This window comes from Denticeps clupeoides, chromosome 1, assembly GCF_900700375.1.
Source record: "Denticeps clupeoides chromosome 1, fDenClu1.1, whole genome shotgun sequence".
Lineage (NCBI taxonomy): Eukaryota > Metazoa > Chordata > Actinopteri > Clupeiformes > Denticipitidae > Denticeps > Denticeps clupeoides.
Window position 1 is genome coordinate 10,071,060 of NC_041707.1, and position 18,606 is coordinate 10,089,665.

The 18,606-nt window shown below is 50.8% G+C and overlaps 1 protein-coding gene across 5 annotated transcripts in view; it reads right to left on the minus strand.

Annotated features, from left to right (window-relative positions):
• meis2a (Meis homeobox 2a) overlaps positions 1-18,606 on the minus strand; it is a 64,290-nt gene that overhangs the window by 20,908 nt on the left and 24,776 nt on the right. For all 5 annotated transcript variants that reach the window (XM_028976946.1, XM_028976937.1, XM_028976954.1 and 2 more), the window contains exon 9: positions 1,079-1,155. In XM_028976946.1, the coding sequence (XP_028832779.1) occupies positions 1,079-1,155 (77 nt within the window). The remainder of the gene's footprint in view (positions 1-1,078; positions 1,156-18,606) is intronic.

An 18,606-nucleotide genomic window follows, 5' to 3' on the forward strand; every position in this document is an offset into this window, starting at 1 on the left:
TAAAGGCTGATAACAGTGGTTCCTGTGGCCAATTTAAGTAGCTTGACTTCGCCGGGGAGAAGGTGGAAAAGAAAAAAAAAAAAATTGCCTCACAGATAAGGCAGACAAACCAGGCTAATTCTCCAGGCATGTTTCTCATTGTGATCCAGGAAAAATGAGGGAAAAAAATGAATCACAGAACCAAAAAATCAATTGACCCTCGGGTGCCTCGTCAGCCTGGGAGCCTGATAAACCTAAAAGCTTCGTTAATGTCGGGCTGCCTGTATCCAACAGATAGAGCACTTTGTAAATGAACCCGCTTTGATAAATATATTAAGGAAAGCTGTGAATAAAAGGCAGAGACTTCCCATTTGTAAATAGAACCCCCGCTACATGGAATTAGAATGATAAAATGAGGTTCCATGTAATTAAGTTTGTGTAAGACCTGAAATCCGTGCAAATACCTACTGGAATGGTGAAAAGAAGCTGTCAGTTCAATTAATCTGAACATCACCCCGAGAATGTACTGAACAAAATTAAGCCGCAGATAAAACCTGGGCTAGTATTTTGATAAGTAATTCCTGTATCATTTCTTTGCTTCTGTGATCATTTTATTTAATCCACCACCCCCAGTTATGTGCTAAGCCATCTACAAAGGAACTGCTGGCCAGGCCACCGGAGCCATAATCCGCCATACAGCATGTGGAAAATGGGGGGTGGAGGTGGGGGTGGCGGACTGGCTTGTGTGGCGAGGCTGTTGATGCCTAGATGAAGGCTGAGTGTGTGTGTTTGTGTGTGTGTGTGTATATAAGATCTTCCCTTTTTCCACCCTTAAACATATCAAAGGGAATAAATGTATGTCAAACAACAGACAGCAGTGACTTACTGCTAAACACTTCCCCGATAAAGCGCTCACATCCTGAGCTCCCACAACCACAGATGAGGGGGTGGGGTCTGAAAATAAACACTTTTTTTTTTTTTTTTAATAAGCATTAACCCATCTTGGCTGGTGGGGAGAGACAGGGGAAGGCTTTTTTTTAAAAAATGAAAAGCGCAGCCATGCTGGTGACGGAGATAGGGATGGCGAGGCTTGACTCACCAGTTGTTTACTTGTAAGATGGTGAGGCCCGTGTCTTGGGCTAACTGCTTTTTCTGTTCTTCCGAGGGATAGGGGTGCTGTGGAGAGAAAAAACACAAAAAGAAAGGCACGTTAACTTTTTATTTATTTCCTGCCAAAACGCTCAGATGCGCAAGGGGCTGCCGTGTGGTGAATACGCCATTACTCCTGTGCCACGCTGACTGCCTCGCTGTTTCACGACGGGAATGGAGAATATGCTTACTCACGACCTCCACCCTGAGACGTCTTCAGACAGAGACAGAGGCCGCTTAAGGGTAGCTTAATAAGTAAAACCCTCACCCACTCGTTCCCTTTCCCAAACGCGCTAAAACAGATGCAACCCATTCACACCGCATTCACAACTCGGGAATAGGAAAAAAGCGTTCTGATATAAAACTAAATAAAAAAGCCTCATCGCCACTGACTCTTCCACTGAAGCAGCTGGCCAGCTTTCCACAATAAGACGTTTGTCTAAAAGGCCTTGGGTTCTACCTGAAAACGTGATTCCCCGGGCAGAGACACACTGATAATATTTGTGTCAGCTTCGATATGCCAGACGTGACGTGATATATGCAGCAGGCCTTGGACTCGTTCTTTTCTCGTCCGACCTGCTACGAAGCATGACGACGTTGATCGCTGGTGACAGATGTCTTTAAGAGCCAGATTAGGAGTCGGCTCGCGCCCTAACCAAACAAACGGGATGCTATGGGTTTTTTTTTTTTTTCTATTTAGCCAATCTATACATGTGCAAAAGCGCACAGACACACACCTAGTCAAGGGAATGCACAAGTGTTTATTTCAGGAGTGACAGCTAGGAATTACCTCAACGGAATCCATCTATGCAATGGCACTGCTTTCAGCATGAACAAATGTTGGCACAGCCAGCATTTTTACTAAAAGTGTAATGTTTTGTTGGAAATTTCGAGTTGCGAGCGTGTGACTGGTCAAACGGTGTAATTTATACTTGTAGAAATCTCAAATTTACACACGATGCCCTTAGTTGCTATGTAGCAACATGTAGCATCTGTAAATGGAAATGTCTTAAAACCGGTCAAGATGTACATGTACATGACATGCTCTAACCAAGCTTGTTAAACTGCTGTCAATAAAATAAATGTAATTTGTAGCATTATTGAAACATTAGCCAGTGTAGCTATCCAAAGCTAACTAGCTAACCAACTAGCTTCTTTTCTTCACACTTTGCAACACTAGCTTTATTAACAATATTAAAACGTAGATTATCGGAGAATGGAGTACAAAAAAATGTATGCAGTCACCCTTTTTTAATTAAAAGTAAGAAAAGACCTTCAAAGAATACACTGGGGCAGCAAACTGGGCAGCAGAAAGGAGATTAATGAGATTTTTAAGTGTGTTAGCCCTGGTTTTAATACGCTAACATCATTAACAGAAATATGATAATGTGTGTGTGGAAATACATTTTTTGATTGCAAGGTGCTGACATGTGTCTGGCCACAGAACAGACCTTTGTGTGTGTGTTTGTGTGTGCTTCCGTCATCATAGTCAAGAACATTAGGAGGCTAATATTGCAGCCAATCGGAGCCTTGTATTCTTTCAGATTGTTTTTCATTTTCTCAATCTTTAAAAAAGAAAAAAAAAATAATAATCCGGATGAGGGGAGAAGACAGCGAGGTAGACATTTATGCTGTATTAATGCTTCCTGCGCTGCCCGGCCTGCTCGCGGTCATCAATCCCGTTTTGTCAGGCCGTTCGCTGGAGGAGGGTGATAAATACAGCGGCCGATGGCTCTGCTCGTCCACTGGCCACAAAACAAATGGTTTGAACAAACAAGAAAGATGTCTCATCAAGGAGAGTGGAGACGTTAAACCCACCCCCAACAAAAAAAAAATCTCTGAGTAAGGAGATTTTCTCCTGACCACCGGGAGAAAACACTAAAGAAAAAAAAATCCTATTTCGTTCAGTAGCAAGCCTCAATCAGGTTGACGTGCCCACGTTTCTCACAGCACTCATCCCTCTCCCTCTCCCTCTCTCCTTTCCCCTCTTCCACTCCCATTCCCTCTTTTATTGCATGGACTGTGGGCCACCCACACCTCGCACTGATGCCTGACTTAAGCACAGCTCTGAAACTGCAGCCACAAAATGGAGTGTGTTGAGGTTAAGGAGAGGAGGGGGTGCACACACACACACACACACACACACACACACACACACACACACACACACACACACACACACACACACACCAACAGGGGCGATGACCAACACGGAGGCCCAGGGAAGCATGCGAACGCCGCCAAGATGTTATGAGGTAGCAATCCAAATTTATAATACTCTATAATAGCGCCTTTAAATACTGTTATTGCCTCGGCGATGTTGAACGGTCGATGGGGAAAAATACAGACTCAAATAGATATTCAATGGCCGAAGGTGGTGAAATGATGTCTTGTAATTTTAGATTCCGTCCGGTGCCAAACCCTCTGAGAGGCGCAAATCACATGCTTACTTAATGGCTGAAACACAAACTTAGCAGGAATCAAAGAAATGATTGAAAATCTCCCCGCTTGCTTTAAAACGAATCAATGGGGAGAATTACAAACACCCCGGGCCAATATCCTGAGAAACTGATTGACCGCAGGACGTAAAGAACTCCAGTCTATAAATAATTAGGCAGAGAAATGAGCAGGTTATCTTATTGCAGAGGCCAGCGCTTGCCTCAGATCGAAACATCTCTGTTAATTACGCACAGCCCTGTTAATGGCTCTGCGTTTGCCGGCCTGCTACTGTGTCCATCACACACACACACACACACACACACACACACACACACACACACACACACACACACACACACACACACACACTCTCTCACACTCTCACACAGCAGATAGTTTGTGGGCAGATCTCAAGGGGAAACATGATTGGATCATGCACTGCTAGTACATGTTTGGTGTTTTATTTCCCTGTGTGTGTGTGTGTGTGTGTGTGTGTGTGTTTGTGTGCATGCACTCTCCCAGCTAAATTACAGGGTGTGATGTGCACCCTGCCTCTGCTGAGCATAATGGCTCCCGTAGAGGCTGAACTTTGCAAGCGGAGCATCTCCGCGTACCCCAACCCCCACCCCGCGAAACCCTCCACCCCACGCCGAGCGCTGACCGGCGCGGGGCTGATGGATGGCTTCATCAGCGTGGGGGCCGCAGCGCCATGAATTAAAGACACAGGCTGGAGGGAGGTGGAGGTGTCCTGTGTGTCCATTCCATGCTAATGAAGACCAGGAAATTGCAGGCGTTTTGCTGTCCACTCCCCGCCAACCTGAGAGAAACACGATGATCATGAAGTATATATATATATAAAAAACTGCATTGTTTTCATTCCGCCGTTTCCTTATTAAAGCTATAAACCTTTTTTCAATTATAACAAATAGGCTCCTTTGATATCTGGGACGCGCTTTTTTTTTTTAAATATGAAATAATCGCTGATCCAGAACACTGTGGTGCTGATGCATCAACAAGCTTCTTCATTATGAGTGCGGCACCCTTAATGGATTGGTCATTTTCATTTAGCATTTCTCTTCTAAACTGATTTAAATCTTATTTATTCTTCTTTATTTTTAATAAAATGACAAGAGGTTCTTATTAACCATGACAAAACAAAAAAAAAATAATATTGTCATGACATTTTAATGTGTACTCTGCATATTACAGTTGGAAGATTGGCACATTTTAAATATCAATCCGCTCCTTTTCTTAATATTATCACAATGTTTTAATAAATAATATTCTGGCAGATGAATGCTCCTTACAGCTATATCTGATCAATGTGACAAAAATATAAATATGACATTTTTATATTGGAAGCAATGCATGCGATGTAAGCATTATGGGGGGGAGGGGTTAGTAAACTGGTAAAGTTTCACATTAGCTGGGGAGGTGTACTAACTCAGTGACCATATCTTAACAACTATTACATTGTCTAAGGACAAGGTTTGGCACTTCGTGCTTCCCCTTGTGCCTTCCCTTTGTGTGTATGTGTGTACTTTTGGGTGGTGAGGTTGAGAGGTTGGAGGGGTGTGTTTTTGTGTGTGTGTGTGTGTGTGTGTGTGTGTGTGTGTGTGTGTGGGGGGGGGGGGGGGGGGGGGGGGGGTATTTTCCTTGAGACTAAGCTGCTTCCTGACAACAGGGAGAAAACGGGCAAAAATGCAACATGACTCAATGAGTCAACCTCCCAGCTGTATGGCCTCAGTCTGCCCCCGACACACACACACACACACACACACACACACACACACACACACACACACACACACACACACACACACACACACACACACACACCCCGGTGTCTGCTTGGAGCACAAACTTGTTTTTAAAAAGAAGCGTGCCATCTCACGTCCTTAGTGCATGAAAGCAATCAGCCCATTCTCAGTGACGGTAACACACACACACACACACACACACACACACACACACACACACACACACATTCACATGCACGGCACTTAGCGGCGCACTCCTGCGGTTCTGATCGACTTCAGAGACACAATTACAGCGTCGGGCCGGTCGCGGACGGCAGCGCCGTTCGTTTCTTCAGAAGTAAAACAGTTATCATTTCTCCGGCTTCAAAGGGGGCCGGCTGGGCCCGGCAGCCATGCGGCGGAGTCTACTCCCCCTCCCTGGCAGGGCTCTCAGCTGCCCCCTTCAACAATCGCTGGCTCGCCTCCTGCACTCGGCTTCTGGCCTCCGTCCAGCTGCCCGTTTGCTCTACACCATTAATTTATGTTCACTGGAGATGGTGCAAGGTTCTACAGCAGCTCTGGCTATCAATTCGCCTGCCAAGCTAACTGTTGCCCGGCACAACGAGGGAGGGGCACGGCCGGGGAGGAGCCGAGGGACTCCAGGAGGGGTCCAGAGGATGTTACACCCCCCCCCCACCCCAAGATAGCCTAGAACACTTGTAGCAACGGTAAACATCCAGGAGGGTAAAAAGCGACGACTTCAACAGTCACCCAGCATGACGTGAGGGCCGGGGGCAACATGAGCTGCCGGGAACGCTTCCAGATGCAGCGTGATGCAAAGCAACGGCTTGCCAAACGTTTTCTCACACATTTCTCCGTTATTATACCTACAGTGAGCCTATCAAACCGAATTACACTCCTCTGCCCCCCCCCCAAACGTGCTGTGAGGGTCCACGCTGATAATCGAAATGCTTAAAATGCTCCAAAGGCAGGAAACATGAAGTGGCAACGTACTCATTTGACAACCATGCTTTACTGTGCCAAGCCTCAGATCCCAGGGCAGCGTAAGGGCACACGTGAACGGCTGGGCTGGGGGGGTCGAGAGAGAGAGAGAGTGCGAGAGACATTGTGACAAAAGACCCTCGTCTCTCTTTTTTTTTTTTTTTGAAGGCCTGCGGCCATAGAGATGAGGCTGTTTAATCATCAGATCGAGTTCATGGCTTCTCTTTCCACAGCGTCTGCCCGGCTGCTTTCACGGGGTAGGAATCCGATCTCTGCGTCCTCGCAGGAGGGGGTGGTGGAGGTGGGCACTAAATCCTTTTCTCTTCCACCGAGCCTGCTGGGGATCTAGCCCACACTCAACAATCGGGCTACTACACTCGGTTCGCCTTTACAAAGTCCCGGCCTCCAACAGACTAAGCCCTACAGGGTAGGAATTTGCCCCCTTTCCCCCAAAACCAGCTTCTTCGCTTTGTTGTGGGAACCCATCTTTTCGCCATCTAGACCTTGCGTTACCGTCGGCAGAATCCCTCCTTGGAACCCTGACTGCGATGTTATCTGAATCTTTCCTCCGTCATCGACTCCACCTCACAAAAAAAAAAAAAACGCATCCAGTTTACAGGCCAATAAATGAGGCGTGGGACGAGAGCTGTCAATTGTTTGGCTTTGCGGTCAAACTCCGGCCAGGCATACAGAAGTGAAAGGGAAACACCCCTCCTGTGGCTCGGTGTTGAGTGTGTGGTGTGGGGGGGGACGGGGAGTTTTGGCCACTTGACAGTATTGCCCACCGTAAACTCATCTACGGCCATGCTGGGGCCTTAAATTAGGCCAGTGCCCTGAATAAACATCGACGCCGGTTTAATCGCCTGCGCACACATTGTAAAGCACCGACTCGCCTACCAGACAAATGGGACGGGTCTTCCAGGAGCAGACAGCGGGGACAACAGATCGGGGAGGGGGCAAAACCGGAGAAAAACAAAAAAAAAAACAATTTAGCTCTAGAGCCAAAGAAGAGGCAATGACGCATACGCCGCATGCACGCATGGCCTGTGGAGACGCAGAACGCTCCGTCACAGAACACTAGCGCCTATTCCGCCTTTCTCCCGCCGTCTGCGGGGCCTTGAGCGGCGGAGCCCCGAACCCTCGCACGGCACATTCGTTACACCATTAGGCATCTAACTACCTCTGAAACACTCTCGCACATTACCTACCCCTCCTCCCTCCCCCGTCGCGCCCCGCCATACTCTCACACCCCTCCTGGGGTCTAGAGTTCTCTGCGCCGCCTTTTTTTTTTTTTTAATATATTTTGTCTCTGTGAAAAAAGGGGGTCGGGGTGCGAGGGGGGAGTTATTACATACCGACAAATGGAGGGAGACTGGAATTCCCTTTTACGGCACTGCCAGCGAGGCCAGAAACAACAGGGTCGCCCCGACATGCAGACGGTGGGGCACTTGACCCGAAGCCTCTCCTCAACGCGCCGTCTGAAAGGCCTAGCATGCGGCCTTTCCCAAGCCGCCCGTCCCATTGTTGGGCCCCGATAGTACTCAACTTAAAGTCTTCTATTAGGGACAAGAGAGGGGGAGACCTTGGGCCGCCAGCACAGGTTAATTTTAGGGATAAAAAGAGCGCAAAGCCGTTTCCTGGCAAGAGCCACTTGATGGCTCTGCCATTTCCAAAGCTAATGAGCGGCAGATTTAACGTACGTTTATGAGCCCTTTTCACAATTTCTCGAGTTGCTAATGTTTAACAACAAAAGACCCCAAGAAGAGTCTATGATGTCAAGAAGCAGATTTCTTTAAGGTCAAAACATCTTGGAAACTCAGCTAGAGGGGCGCAGAGTGGCTTAGCCTACAAACAGCTGCAGGGGCCACTTCCTGTGGGTTAATGATGCTAAAAATGTCGAAGTCAGCCATGTGGACCATTTAGGCAGCTCCCTCAGAGGACCAAACAATGTTTCAGCGGAGACCAAAGTGCACAACTTCAGAAACCGAACCGCTGTCCGCACCACGGGCAGCTTCCAGCTCCAGAGGAGAAGAGAAGGAAGAAAAAAAAACAAGAACGGGTCCACTGAAATTCGCCAGAAGTTTATCCGCTCCGCTTTTCGGCGTTGACAGATTAAAAGCTTGCCGAATACCCCACGCCTCGGTGCCTTATACCTGTGGTATCTGTCGTGTTTTTGGAAATGCCATTGTGGCCTTCCATGCACGTCTTCCGTGAAGAGCAATTATCTCTGCAAACAAATCAAGACCTCCCGACACCCCCGCGCACCCAGGCAGCGTGCCGCGCCGAATTGACAAGCACCCCGGGGACGGTCTTGATGTTTCCACAGACGAGATGCAAGGGGACTTCAAATGGCTCGAAAAAGAGGTGCGGCGCAGGAACAAGTGCTGGGTTTCTTGAAGCTGTGCAACAGCAGCCTCCCCTAAGTGCATTCCTCCAGCCTCCTCTCTCCCTGCGGTGCTCTTCTGCTCAATCCTGCCCTCAGGCTTGCTGACCCCTGACCCCCCCACTGGCCTGCCTGGCTATAGGCTCCTCGTTTGTTACTGGCTTTATCCACTGACAAAGCGGGCAGGAAGTTGGCAGCAGCCCAGTGGCCCCATGGGAGGATGACCATCAGCTAGCTCAGCTTACCGCTTATTAGAGGAGGAGCAGAGGGCCCAGAATCAGAAACGCCACTGCCCCCCCCCCATCTAATTCTATCTTGCAAAAAAAAATAATAATAATAATCAGAGGGTAAAAAGCTCTCTAAATTAAATGTTTCATTTCTGCTGTGTGGCCCCTCGTAAAGTTAACGAACATTTTTACCCTGGTCCGGGTAGCAGGACTCTCCATCTTTAGCTGTGACCGAAAAAAAAAAAAAAAAAAAAAAAAGAACCCACATAAACAGTAGACGAAGGAGATTTGTTTCCACGTTTTCGATTGGTCCTGGAAGCCTCCGGCAGGCTGCGAGTGCAGGAGGGGGGGGCTGGGGGGGTGGGGGGGGTCATTAACCTCTGGGGCTAAAATGCGGCCTGATGGCTCCCCGGCTCTGAGGCTGTTGACAGGCGCCTGTGTTCTTTTCAACAACTCGTTGAGCCGGCGCGCTCGCTGCCGCGGCCGCCGCCGCCTTCCCCTCCATCTCAGGAATGTAACATAACCGCTCGCCGAGGTAACCGAAGCCCCTCCCCCTCGCGCCGCGAGCACATCGAACCCGACGGAGGTGTAAGACAGCTGTTGTTCCCTAGCTATCTCTCGCTGCGTGCTGTACCCGCGCCCATTTACTGCGCAATTATTAATGATGCAATTGAACTGAGCGGACGAGACTTTGACCAGGCGGGCCAAACCCTCCGAGCAATGAGATTTTGCAACGTGCGCCTCTCGTACGCTCCTAATCTTGGCTAATCTTCAAATATGACTCCCACCTCCGCCTGGAAGGGACACTGCTGTTTACTAGGGGCGAGGGGGGTATATTAATTTATCATGATCCTTCCTTTGGTGACACATGACTGATGTATCAATGCACTGAAGATTTAATAGATTAAGTACGTGAAGCATTGACTTGCAATGAAATTCTGCCTTTTGCTAATCAAAATTGTACAAAGTTGTACACATGCCATGAATATGACTGCATTATCATTATCGTTGTCATTATGGACAACATCTTAACATGTTAACCTGTCAGAGGATTTTCGGAGATTCCCACCAAGACTCCTACTGATTGATGCTAATGTCTCAGGAAGTAGTTTTCCTGGCTGAGCCCTTTTGCCTTTCAGCGGGGCCGCGGCAAGGCCAAGCCGGCCACTTTCAACTCCGCGCTCCTCCCAGGTCCGTCCTGGCCTGAAGTCCCCCGGTTCAAACGCGGTGCAAGGACAATGAGGCCAGTCACCACGCTGGAGGCCTGACGGGGGGGCGGGCAGTGCCAAAGAGACGACCTCAGCGATGATGGCGGTTTGCAGAGGTGGAGCGGAGGGAAGGGCTGGTGAGGGGTTTCTCACGACGTTCTGGTCGGAAGGACAGAAACCCGGCGGCCGACATCTTGAAGCAGATTTAGCAGATTGCTCTAATCCTGGCTGTTTGGGATGGTTCTCCGCGCCTCCATTACTGTCAGCGGTTGCACCGTCCATTATGGCAATTATAATGCCGCTCCGACACTTGGAATGCTACGCGGCAGAATTGCTAACATGTGCACGACTGACTCTTTGGCGTCCGAGGCCGCTTCTTCGCTTGGATACATTTCTCGTATGGTCGGCTCCGCCCCCCCCCCCCGGCAGCACACTCCACACTTATTTACTTAATTCCACTCAAACCGCGCCTTAGAGAGATCCCTCTCCGTTTGAACCCAAATAACTTAAAATGATCCGTGAAGAGCTCGCCCTCCCCCTTTTCCGCAGGCTTCATTACTTTTTAATATCTCCGGCGTGGAGATAATCAATGGTACCGAGGCGGTAGGCCATTAATCTCCCGACGGATTCTGCTTAAATGTGTACACTCGCACGGGCAAACATGGGGCTGCGGCGGGCGCGGGTGTCTGCCTGGGTAGGTCACTTAATGAAACGACGGGCCCCGACTTCCTCCCAGGATCCCCCGCCCCCCCCCCCGTGGCTGAAAAACGAGCCCGCTCCCGCATTCCTGCGTCGCGTTCGGGCCGGGGGAGACGCCGCCTCGCCGGGGAGAGGGAGGAAATGGCCCGAGCGATTCTCCATGCGAACGGCGGGCCGCGGACCGGGCCCGGCTACAGGAGGACGGCCGGTGACCTCCTGTAACCGGAGTCCTCACCTCCTGCTTCTCCTCTCAGCGTGCTGAGCAGCCACCTGAAGACAGGATTAGCCACTGTGACCCGTCCCCAAAAGGTAACGGTAACAGATCCGCGCCCCCGGGGGCGGCCGGCTCGGAGGGCTGTAATGCACACTGGCGGTGCCGCGGTGCCGCGCTGCGCGCGTGGAGGAAGAGGAGGAAGAGGAGGCGAGCCGGGCCGAAGAGGCCTGAAACGAGAGGTGGGCGTGCGGGGAACGCAAGACGGGACGCCGACGAGCAGATGACGTGAATTAGCCGGCGTGAAGTGCGATACGTTATTATTAACCCCCCCCCCCTCGCACAATGCGGAAAAAAAAAAAAAAAAAAGCATGCCTAAGAGGATTGTGGGTAGGGATAGAGCAAATAAGCGGCCCCGGGGTGGCAGAGATTTGTGGCCGTATGAAAATCGGCTCCTGTCGCTGGCAGCGCGATTCGCCCGCGCCGCCGCCATGACGAATGATTATGCGGGTCGCCGGCCCCTCTAAACCTCTTTGAACTTGTAATTGCTGCTGGTTTTAAATAATGAACGTCGAGGGGGTTGGGGGGGGGGGATAATTACGGCCCCCCCTCCTGTCCCCATTGCCACCCCCTTTTTTTGCCAGCCATCCAAGAAGAAGAAGAGGAGGAGGAGGAGGAGGAGGAAGAAGACAGGCGGAGGTTCTGGCGAGAGAGAGAGCACGCAGTGTCGCGCCAGGCCTCTTTATCTGAATAATTGTAGCAGCTCGGTTTATGGGGGTTTATGGGGGGCTTTCTGTGCGATCTGCAGCCGCCCCGGGGGATGGAGGGAACCAGCGCGCTCCGATCAATATTCACACAGATTCACATCTGCAGCCAAAGCCGACGCTCCGGTTTGGATTTATTTATTTTTCTCTCCTCTCCTTTTCTCCCCCTTTATCCTCCGTGCAACGTTTTTTTTGGGGGGGGGTTTTGATGGCGAGGGCCCCTTATCACACAAACTCATCAGCGTGGCCTCATGTGAGGATCACGAATTACAGTCGGCGGTGAACCGTACTGGGAGCGACACACATGGCAACAGTGCGTGTGTGGTGTCATATGGCATCCCTGGGAGAGAAGTGTATTGTGGGTAGGAGGGGTATTAGCACCGTGGGTGGCAGAGGAGGAAGGCGTAATAAACGTGCGGCATGAAGTAGCGCGCCGCGCCTCCACTCGCGACGCCGGGCGACCCCGGTGATGCTGGCCGGGGGACTGGGAGGATCACAGGGGTGGAGGTGAGAGGAAACAGCAGAGACCCCGACGGGGCGCAGGCTGGTTGGAGGGGGTTTCGGGGGGTCGGAAAGCAGGAATCACACAACAAAATGGTAAAAGTGGGATTTTCTGGAGCCGGGGGTCCCATGACAAACCAAACAGAGAAATGCGGTCTGTTTTTGATTTCTGCTCGGAGTGTAACACCCCCCCCCCCTCTAACCAACACCACCACAAGCCCCCCTCCCCTCAACAACCTACCGAAAAAAGCCCAGGCCTGGCCCGCTCTGCTACTTCCCCGTTTATGCCGTTCCTTTTCCCCCTGCGCCCCCCCCCCCTCCTGGTGTGAGCCGAATATCAAAAGGCCGGGGCTGTTTGCAGAGGCCTGCAGCACATCAGGCCATCTCCCCGGGACCCGCTCAGATCCTGCGTCACCACGCCTCGCACCCTGATTAATGCTGGGGCGCGCACGCGGCCTGCCGAGGTCTCTTCCCAGAACCCCCTCTGGCACGGCTGGGGAGACAAGAGGGTGGAGGGAGGTGAAGTGAGGGAAAGGAATACAGAGGAGAGGTAGAGAGACGGCGGGAAAGCCACCCCTGAGATGACTTGAAGCGCCAACCTGCTTCGCGCTAACATACACAGAGGAGGAGCAGGACACACCCACCCAACGGGCCCTATTTTAATACACGTTGCATGTGTGGAGCGTTTAGCCACCCGGGCAGAGCCATGTGTGTTGATGAATAAATAATAACTTTTTTTTTGTAAAAAATAAAAGTGGGTGTTGCCCATGGCCATGAGTGTACTAGTTAAAACCGCTCCAGTCAATAAATCCCATGTAGTAGCCGGGTACTGCGGGGTCCAGTCTCCTGGGGATGTCTTTCGAGACCACACTCGCTACCAAACATGCAAATAGATAATCGATGCTTTAATCCAAGCACTCTGACTGGCAAACGAAGAACCGTGACATCTGCGAATACCCCCCCCCCCCCCCCCATACAATGCCTTGTCTTTATATAGTAGCTACAAAAATATACATTTCCCCTGTGCCGGAGTGTAACCAGTGACACGTTACATAATACCCGGGCTGGAGGAGCGTGGAGGCGAAGGGCCGCTGCCGCTGGAGCGTGGGCACCGAGAGGAGTCAAGAGTTTATAAATCTGCAGGCCCCGCTCTGTTTGGCTTCTCCTCAGGTCACGGCACATGCAGTCACCTCTACAGGGCCATCCAGGCCCCATCTGCCGCAGAAGCGCCGACCTTCCCTGGGTCTCGATGACCCCGACTGCTTCGGAGTCTTGGCCAAACACGGATGGTCTGTAGTTAACCGGGTCGCCATCAGAGTGGGATCTTTTAACCTGGACTTTGATCTTTTCACAGAGCTTGAACCTACAGCGGCAAAGACCGGCAGATGTCTGGCAAGAGAGGCGAGACATTGTGCGCCGTTTCGAAAGTCAGTCTGGGTTAAAGCGCGGTACGTGTCCAACCGAAGACGAGAGGGGAGAAAGACAATTTATTTATGTCTTTTTGCCATCCGCTCATCTCCAAAGGACACTTAGCGTTGTTCAAGTGGGTCCTCAGTGCACCGGAGGAACCGTCCTTTTGGAGAGGCGCTGAGGCAAGTCCGGATTAAGGGGGTCAGCAGTCAGCGGGCCTGACCATCGGTGGTATTTAAAAAATCCACGACTACCACAGCGCGAGGCTGCCATAAATCTCTGCCGCGTCAGCCGCGTACGTTTCCAAACCTGTCGGCGGGGCCTCGGCGCGAAACCTCAAAAGGTTGATGTGGCTTCTCGTATAATTATATGGGCCACAAAAATGGGGAAGTCACTTGATACGAGCTTCTTAACTTACAACCATTTTCCCTCTCGCCGAGGAACGACTGTCTGTCTGAGGACCGCACCGCTTTACAGCGTTTCTACCGGGACGGAAAACGGCAAAATAAAGCATTATCCCCCCCCCCCCCCCCCCCCGGTGTCCCCCAGGTTCCTCGTCTGCGGTTTAAAGCCGGAGCAGACCCCCGTTTCCCAGGATCGAGAGGGGACGGGGGCGGCAGATGGCAGACAGGGCCGACAGGCATCCTGGCAGCGGGGTCGTCGAACTGGGAGCATTAGGACACTAAGTGTGACAAAAGGCCCCGGCCAGGCAACCCCACCCCACCCCACCCCGCCCCCTCCCTCCTTAAGTAATTACCAGAAAGTTCAATGAGTTCCAAAACACGGCTGCTGCCGCCAACGCCGGTAATTACTTTAGCTTAGTTAGCCCCTCATAACCAACTCATAAACACATGTGTATACATCATTATGCTCCATATTACCAGCCCTCTAACATAAACACATATGCGGCAGCGCAGACACACACACACACACACGCACACACACTGCTGCGGCAATGAACAAAACTGTCGCCTGGGTTGCCACGGGTGATTGGAGCGCTGACTTCTGGGCTCGGAGGCAAACGAGCACATGACAGATTAGTGTGTGGGCCTCCTTCGGCCCTGAACCCCGCTGACCCCGGGTGAACCCCCACCCCCACGGCCCAACACAAAACAACCTCGCTGAGGTGAAAATGAAACCGAAGCAACAAAACTGAAAATGTTCTCAGCCAAAAAGAATAAAAAAAAAAAAAAAAAAGAATGATCCAAAATGCGTGGTTGCTAGAAAAAATTAAAATAAATTTAAAGTGAAAAGTGCATCAGAAACAGGACGTGTGAAGCAGGGCTGAAGGTGCGTGGTTGAAACCCCTCACAGATGTGCTGCGCCGGCTTAATGGCGGCGGGCACGGACGGAGAGCCGCAGAACAGAACGGACCATGACAGAGGAGGGCAAATGTTCCCCGTCTATTCAAACCACCCCCATCTTCCGAGGGGCAGCGCGCTTGTTTATTGTTTGGGGCATCCACTTAAAAGTTGGGGTGAAGGGGCACGGTGCCCGTATTAGAGCTGATCTTGTTGGTTTATTGGGGGGGGGTGTCGTTTTTTTTTGTCTATATTTCCTGGGATTTGGTCAATTTCTTCCTCTCACTGGTGCTAATGCCCTGTACAGACAGTATGTGCCGCATTTCAACATAGCGGTGAGGCATTATTTAGCTTTCAGTTCACAACCAGTCAGTAACATGCATTACATACATTAAGTATTCAGCGTTTCTTGCAATAGAAATTGTTTTGCTGCCTAAGACGAAACGCAGTAAATTAATTTAGCTATAAGTGCTGTTTTTTTTTTTTTTTTTTTGCTTTCTTCCAATGCACAACACGTATTAAGTTGTTACAAGGTGCTCTGCGTGACCTCTGAAAGGAAGAGGGGATGTATCACTTCCTCTTCAGAGAGCCCCCGGGAGTAATAGGCTCGGGCCAGACGTTTCGTTCCTGAGGCACGGCGTGCACACGGGGACTTGCGGCGAATCCGAGAGGGTTGATGCTTGAAAGAGCGACACCGTCTTCACACCCGCGGCCCGTCCCACCCCCGCGGTAAAGCATCTGAAGCGCTGGCCCTTGTCGCGCCGCTCAAAGGGCTCTGTTTATTTTGCTCGGTGTTTGAAGGTTTTGCGTGGTTTTCTTTTTTTAAAGACGGGCCATGCCTGGAGTGGTATCTTTGTATCCGAGCGCTTCCTGTTTTCATTGCGGGGCCGACCCTCGTCTTGGCAGGGGAGAGTGGCGAGTCTATGGAGGAGGGAAGCTGGGGGCGCCAAGAGGCTAATTGAGAGAACTCGGGGTTATGCTACATCAAATGAAGAGGCAACCTCCAGTCCATTCACGCTAAAAAAAAAAACACCAGTTCGGAGCTTTTTTTTTTTTTTTTTTTTTTCTTTTTCTTTCTTTTTCTTACTTTCACCCCCACCCCCCTCTCCTCCCTTCTGCACGTTTGAAAACCAGTCTTAAGGTTTACCTTTCTGGTAACACAAGCTTCTGGTACTACAGAAAATCTTTTATCAACAGTCAGGGATTTCCCTTTTCCTAATGGGACTGGAAAAAGTCCAGAAAATCCGTGCGGCGGCCTCCGGCCCGCCGCTGCCAGCTTACCGCCGGCTGATCTCCGCAATAATTTGCCAATTACGCGCCCGCGCCGGGCGATGCCAGGTCATGTGCCGCACTGGCACCGCGAGGGCTCTCCAGCCGCGGCCCGGGCCGGGGTGCGAATTGAAAAAGAGTCATCACGCAGTCATCGCGTCCCGCCCAAGGCGGACATTTTCTCCCGGGGCGGTGGGTAGGTGCCAATTCAGCGCGGGCTCCTTTTTGCGGCCGGCAGACAATGGCGCTGAAGAGAGAGGGACGGAGGTTTCTCCCATGGAAGTGTGAGGTCAGGGTGCAGAGGGGAGGCTGGAGAGGGGTGGGCCGGGACCATTTAGTTATACTGAATCCGAAAAAGCCAACAATTGTTACTGTTGGCCTGTGTTGTTTTTCTGTGCATGCGGGGGTCCGGGGGGGGGGGGTTGTCCTTTTGAGCCTTTCAAAACAGCTGACAATGGCTGGATGTTGAGAACATATGTAGGGAAACCCCTGCCGCTCGTGGAAGAGGAGCTCCATGCTGTCCTGGGCCTTTCGGGAAAATAAAAAAAAAAAAAAAAAAAAAAAGTACGAAGCTCGCTCCTTTCATTGCCCCCCCACCCAGGCCTTAGTTAATGAATGTGTGAATGCCCCGGTGCCGCAATAGGCCATTCAGGGGCCAAAGTCCCCGAGAATTCACTCCTGCGCGGACGCATCGCGAAGTGGAAAATACGTTTGCTTAACGAATTAAAATAAAAGGAATGTGTGTGTGAGAGGGAGTGAGAGGTTGTATAGTTGGGGCGCGGGTAAAGTAGTGGGGGATAATTCAATTAGGCCTCTTTTTCCTAAAAAAAAAAAGAAAAATTTCTATGTAAAGGTAGGTTAAAAGGGAGGGATTATTGCTTGTACAAGACGGGCCTGGCCTTTCACAAAAGGGACAAAGATTTGAGGAAACATCTAAAAAGCGAGAGCGGTACTAAAGGACGGGCGAAGGGAGGTCTGGAGAAAGCGCTGTCGAACAGAAAGCCATTGGACTCCTCGCCTTTGTCTCAGCCGCGTCTTTCAGTGCAATTTTTAAAAACAATTCTAAGGAAAATGAGTGGAAAAGGGGGCTGTGTGAATCGTGCCGCTATTCTGCGAGCTGCGAGGGGCCGGCGGCGGGCATTCCAACAGTCGGCAGGAAAGACGCCTAATGATCCCCTTGAAAAAAAAAAAAAAAAAAAAGGCACGATATTTTTTTGGATGCGCTTCGAGCCAAGTAAATTAACCAGGAGGCGTGTGCATAAAAAAAAAAAAAAAAAAATTACCAACGTGGTAGGTGGCTCAGCAGAGGCCTCCAAATTTCAGATGCTTTTCTTCTTCTTCTCATCGGTTCCCTTCACACACACTTGTGGCACAATAATTCGATTTTTTTTTTTCCCTCTCGAGAGAAAAGGGACATTCTTTCCCTCTCTTTTTACACACACACACACACACACACACACACACACACACACACGGATTGTGGCTCGGCGGCCAGATTAAAACCACTTTTCGGCAGGTTTAGTGAAAGAGAGGCGATGCGCCCGTGAACAGCTGTGAAGTCATTTTGATAATGATGGGAGTAATAAGCGCATGGCGAGGGCCGGGGCTCCGCTGTTGCAGCTCCAGCGCTCCTGAATAGATAAAAGTGATTAAAGCACTCCTGATTATCCCTGACCAATATGTAATGGATTTACGGCCCTTTCAATTAGGCTGTATTTGCCGGGCCCTCATTATTTAGTCTTTGGTTAGGTAACCGGGGCCAGCGTTGGGCTCTCCGCGGCACTGGCTCTGGGAAGGCCGGGCACCGGGGGCGCATGACCTTCTTAAGAGTATGGATCACAGGGCTCCGTCTCTCTTTCTCTCCATCCCTCTGTTCCCTCCCCGCCCCGGGTTGTTTCCGAAGCCACGTGTTCGGGGCCCAGACTGCCACCTCCCTGCTGAAACCTGACCCCCTCTGTCTGAATCAATACCGACCGGGGTTCTGATAATGTCCTGACATCAGAGAGGCCAGTGGAACATGACCACCCCGCAACCCCCCCCCCCCCTTCCCTTCCTGCACTGAAAGGACCACCAACAACCCCCCCACCCCCCCCACCCTGCCCTCCACAACAGCAACAAACTCACTTCCACTCCCTGAGACACAACTGGGAGCTTCCCAAAGCTCCCACTTAAACACACACACACACACACACACACAAACCCCGAATCCTGCTTCTTATTGGTTACTTGACTCGGAATTGTTCAGTGTGACCTACTGAATATTTCATAGGGCAAAGGGTGTGTGTGTGTGTGTGTGTGTGTTTCTGCTGTTGAACGTATATACAC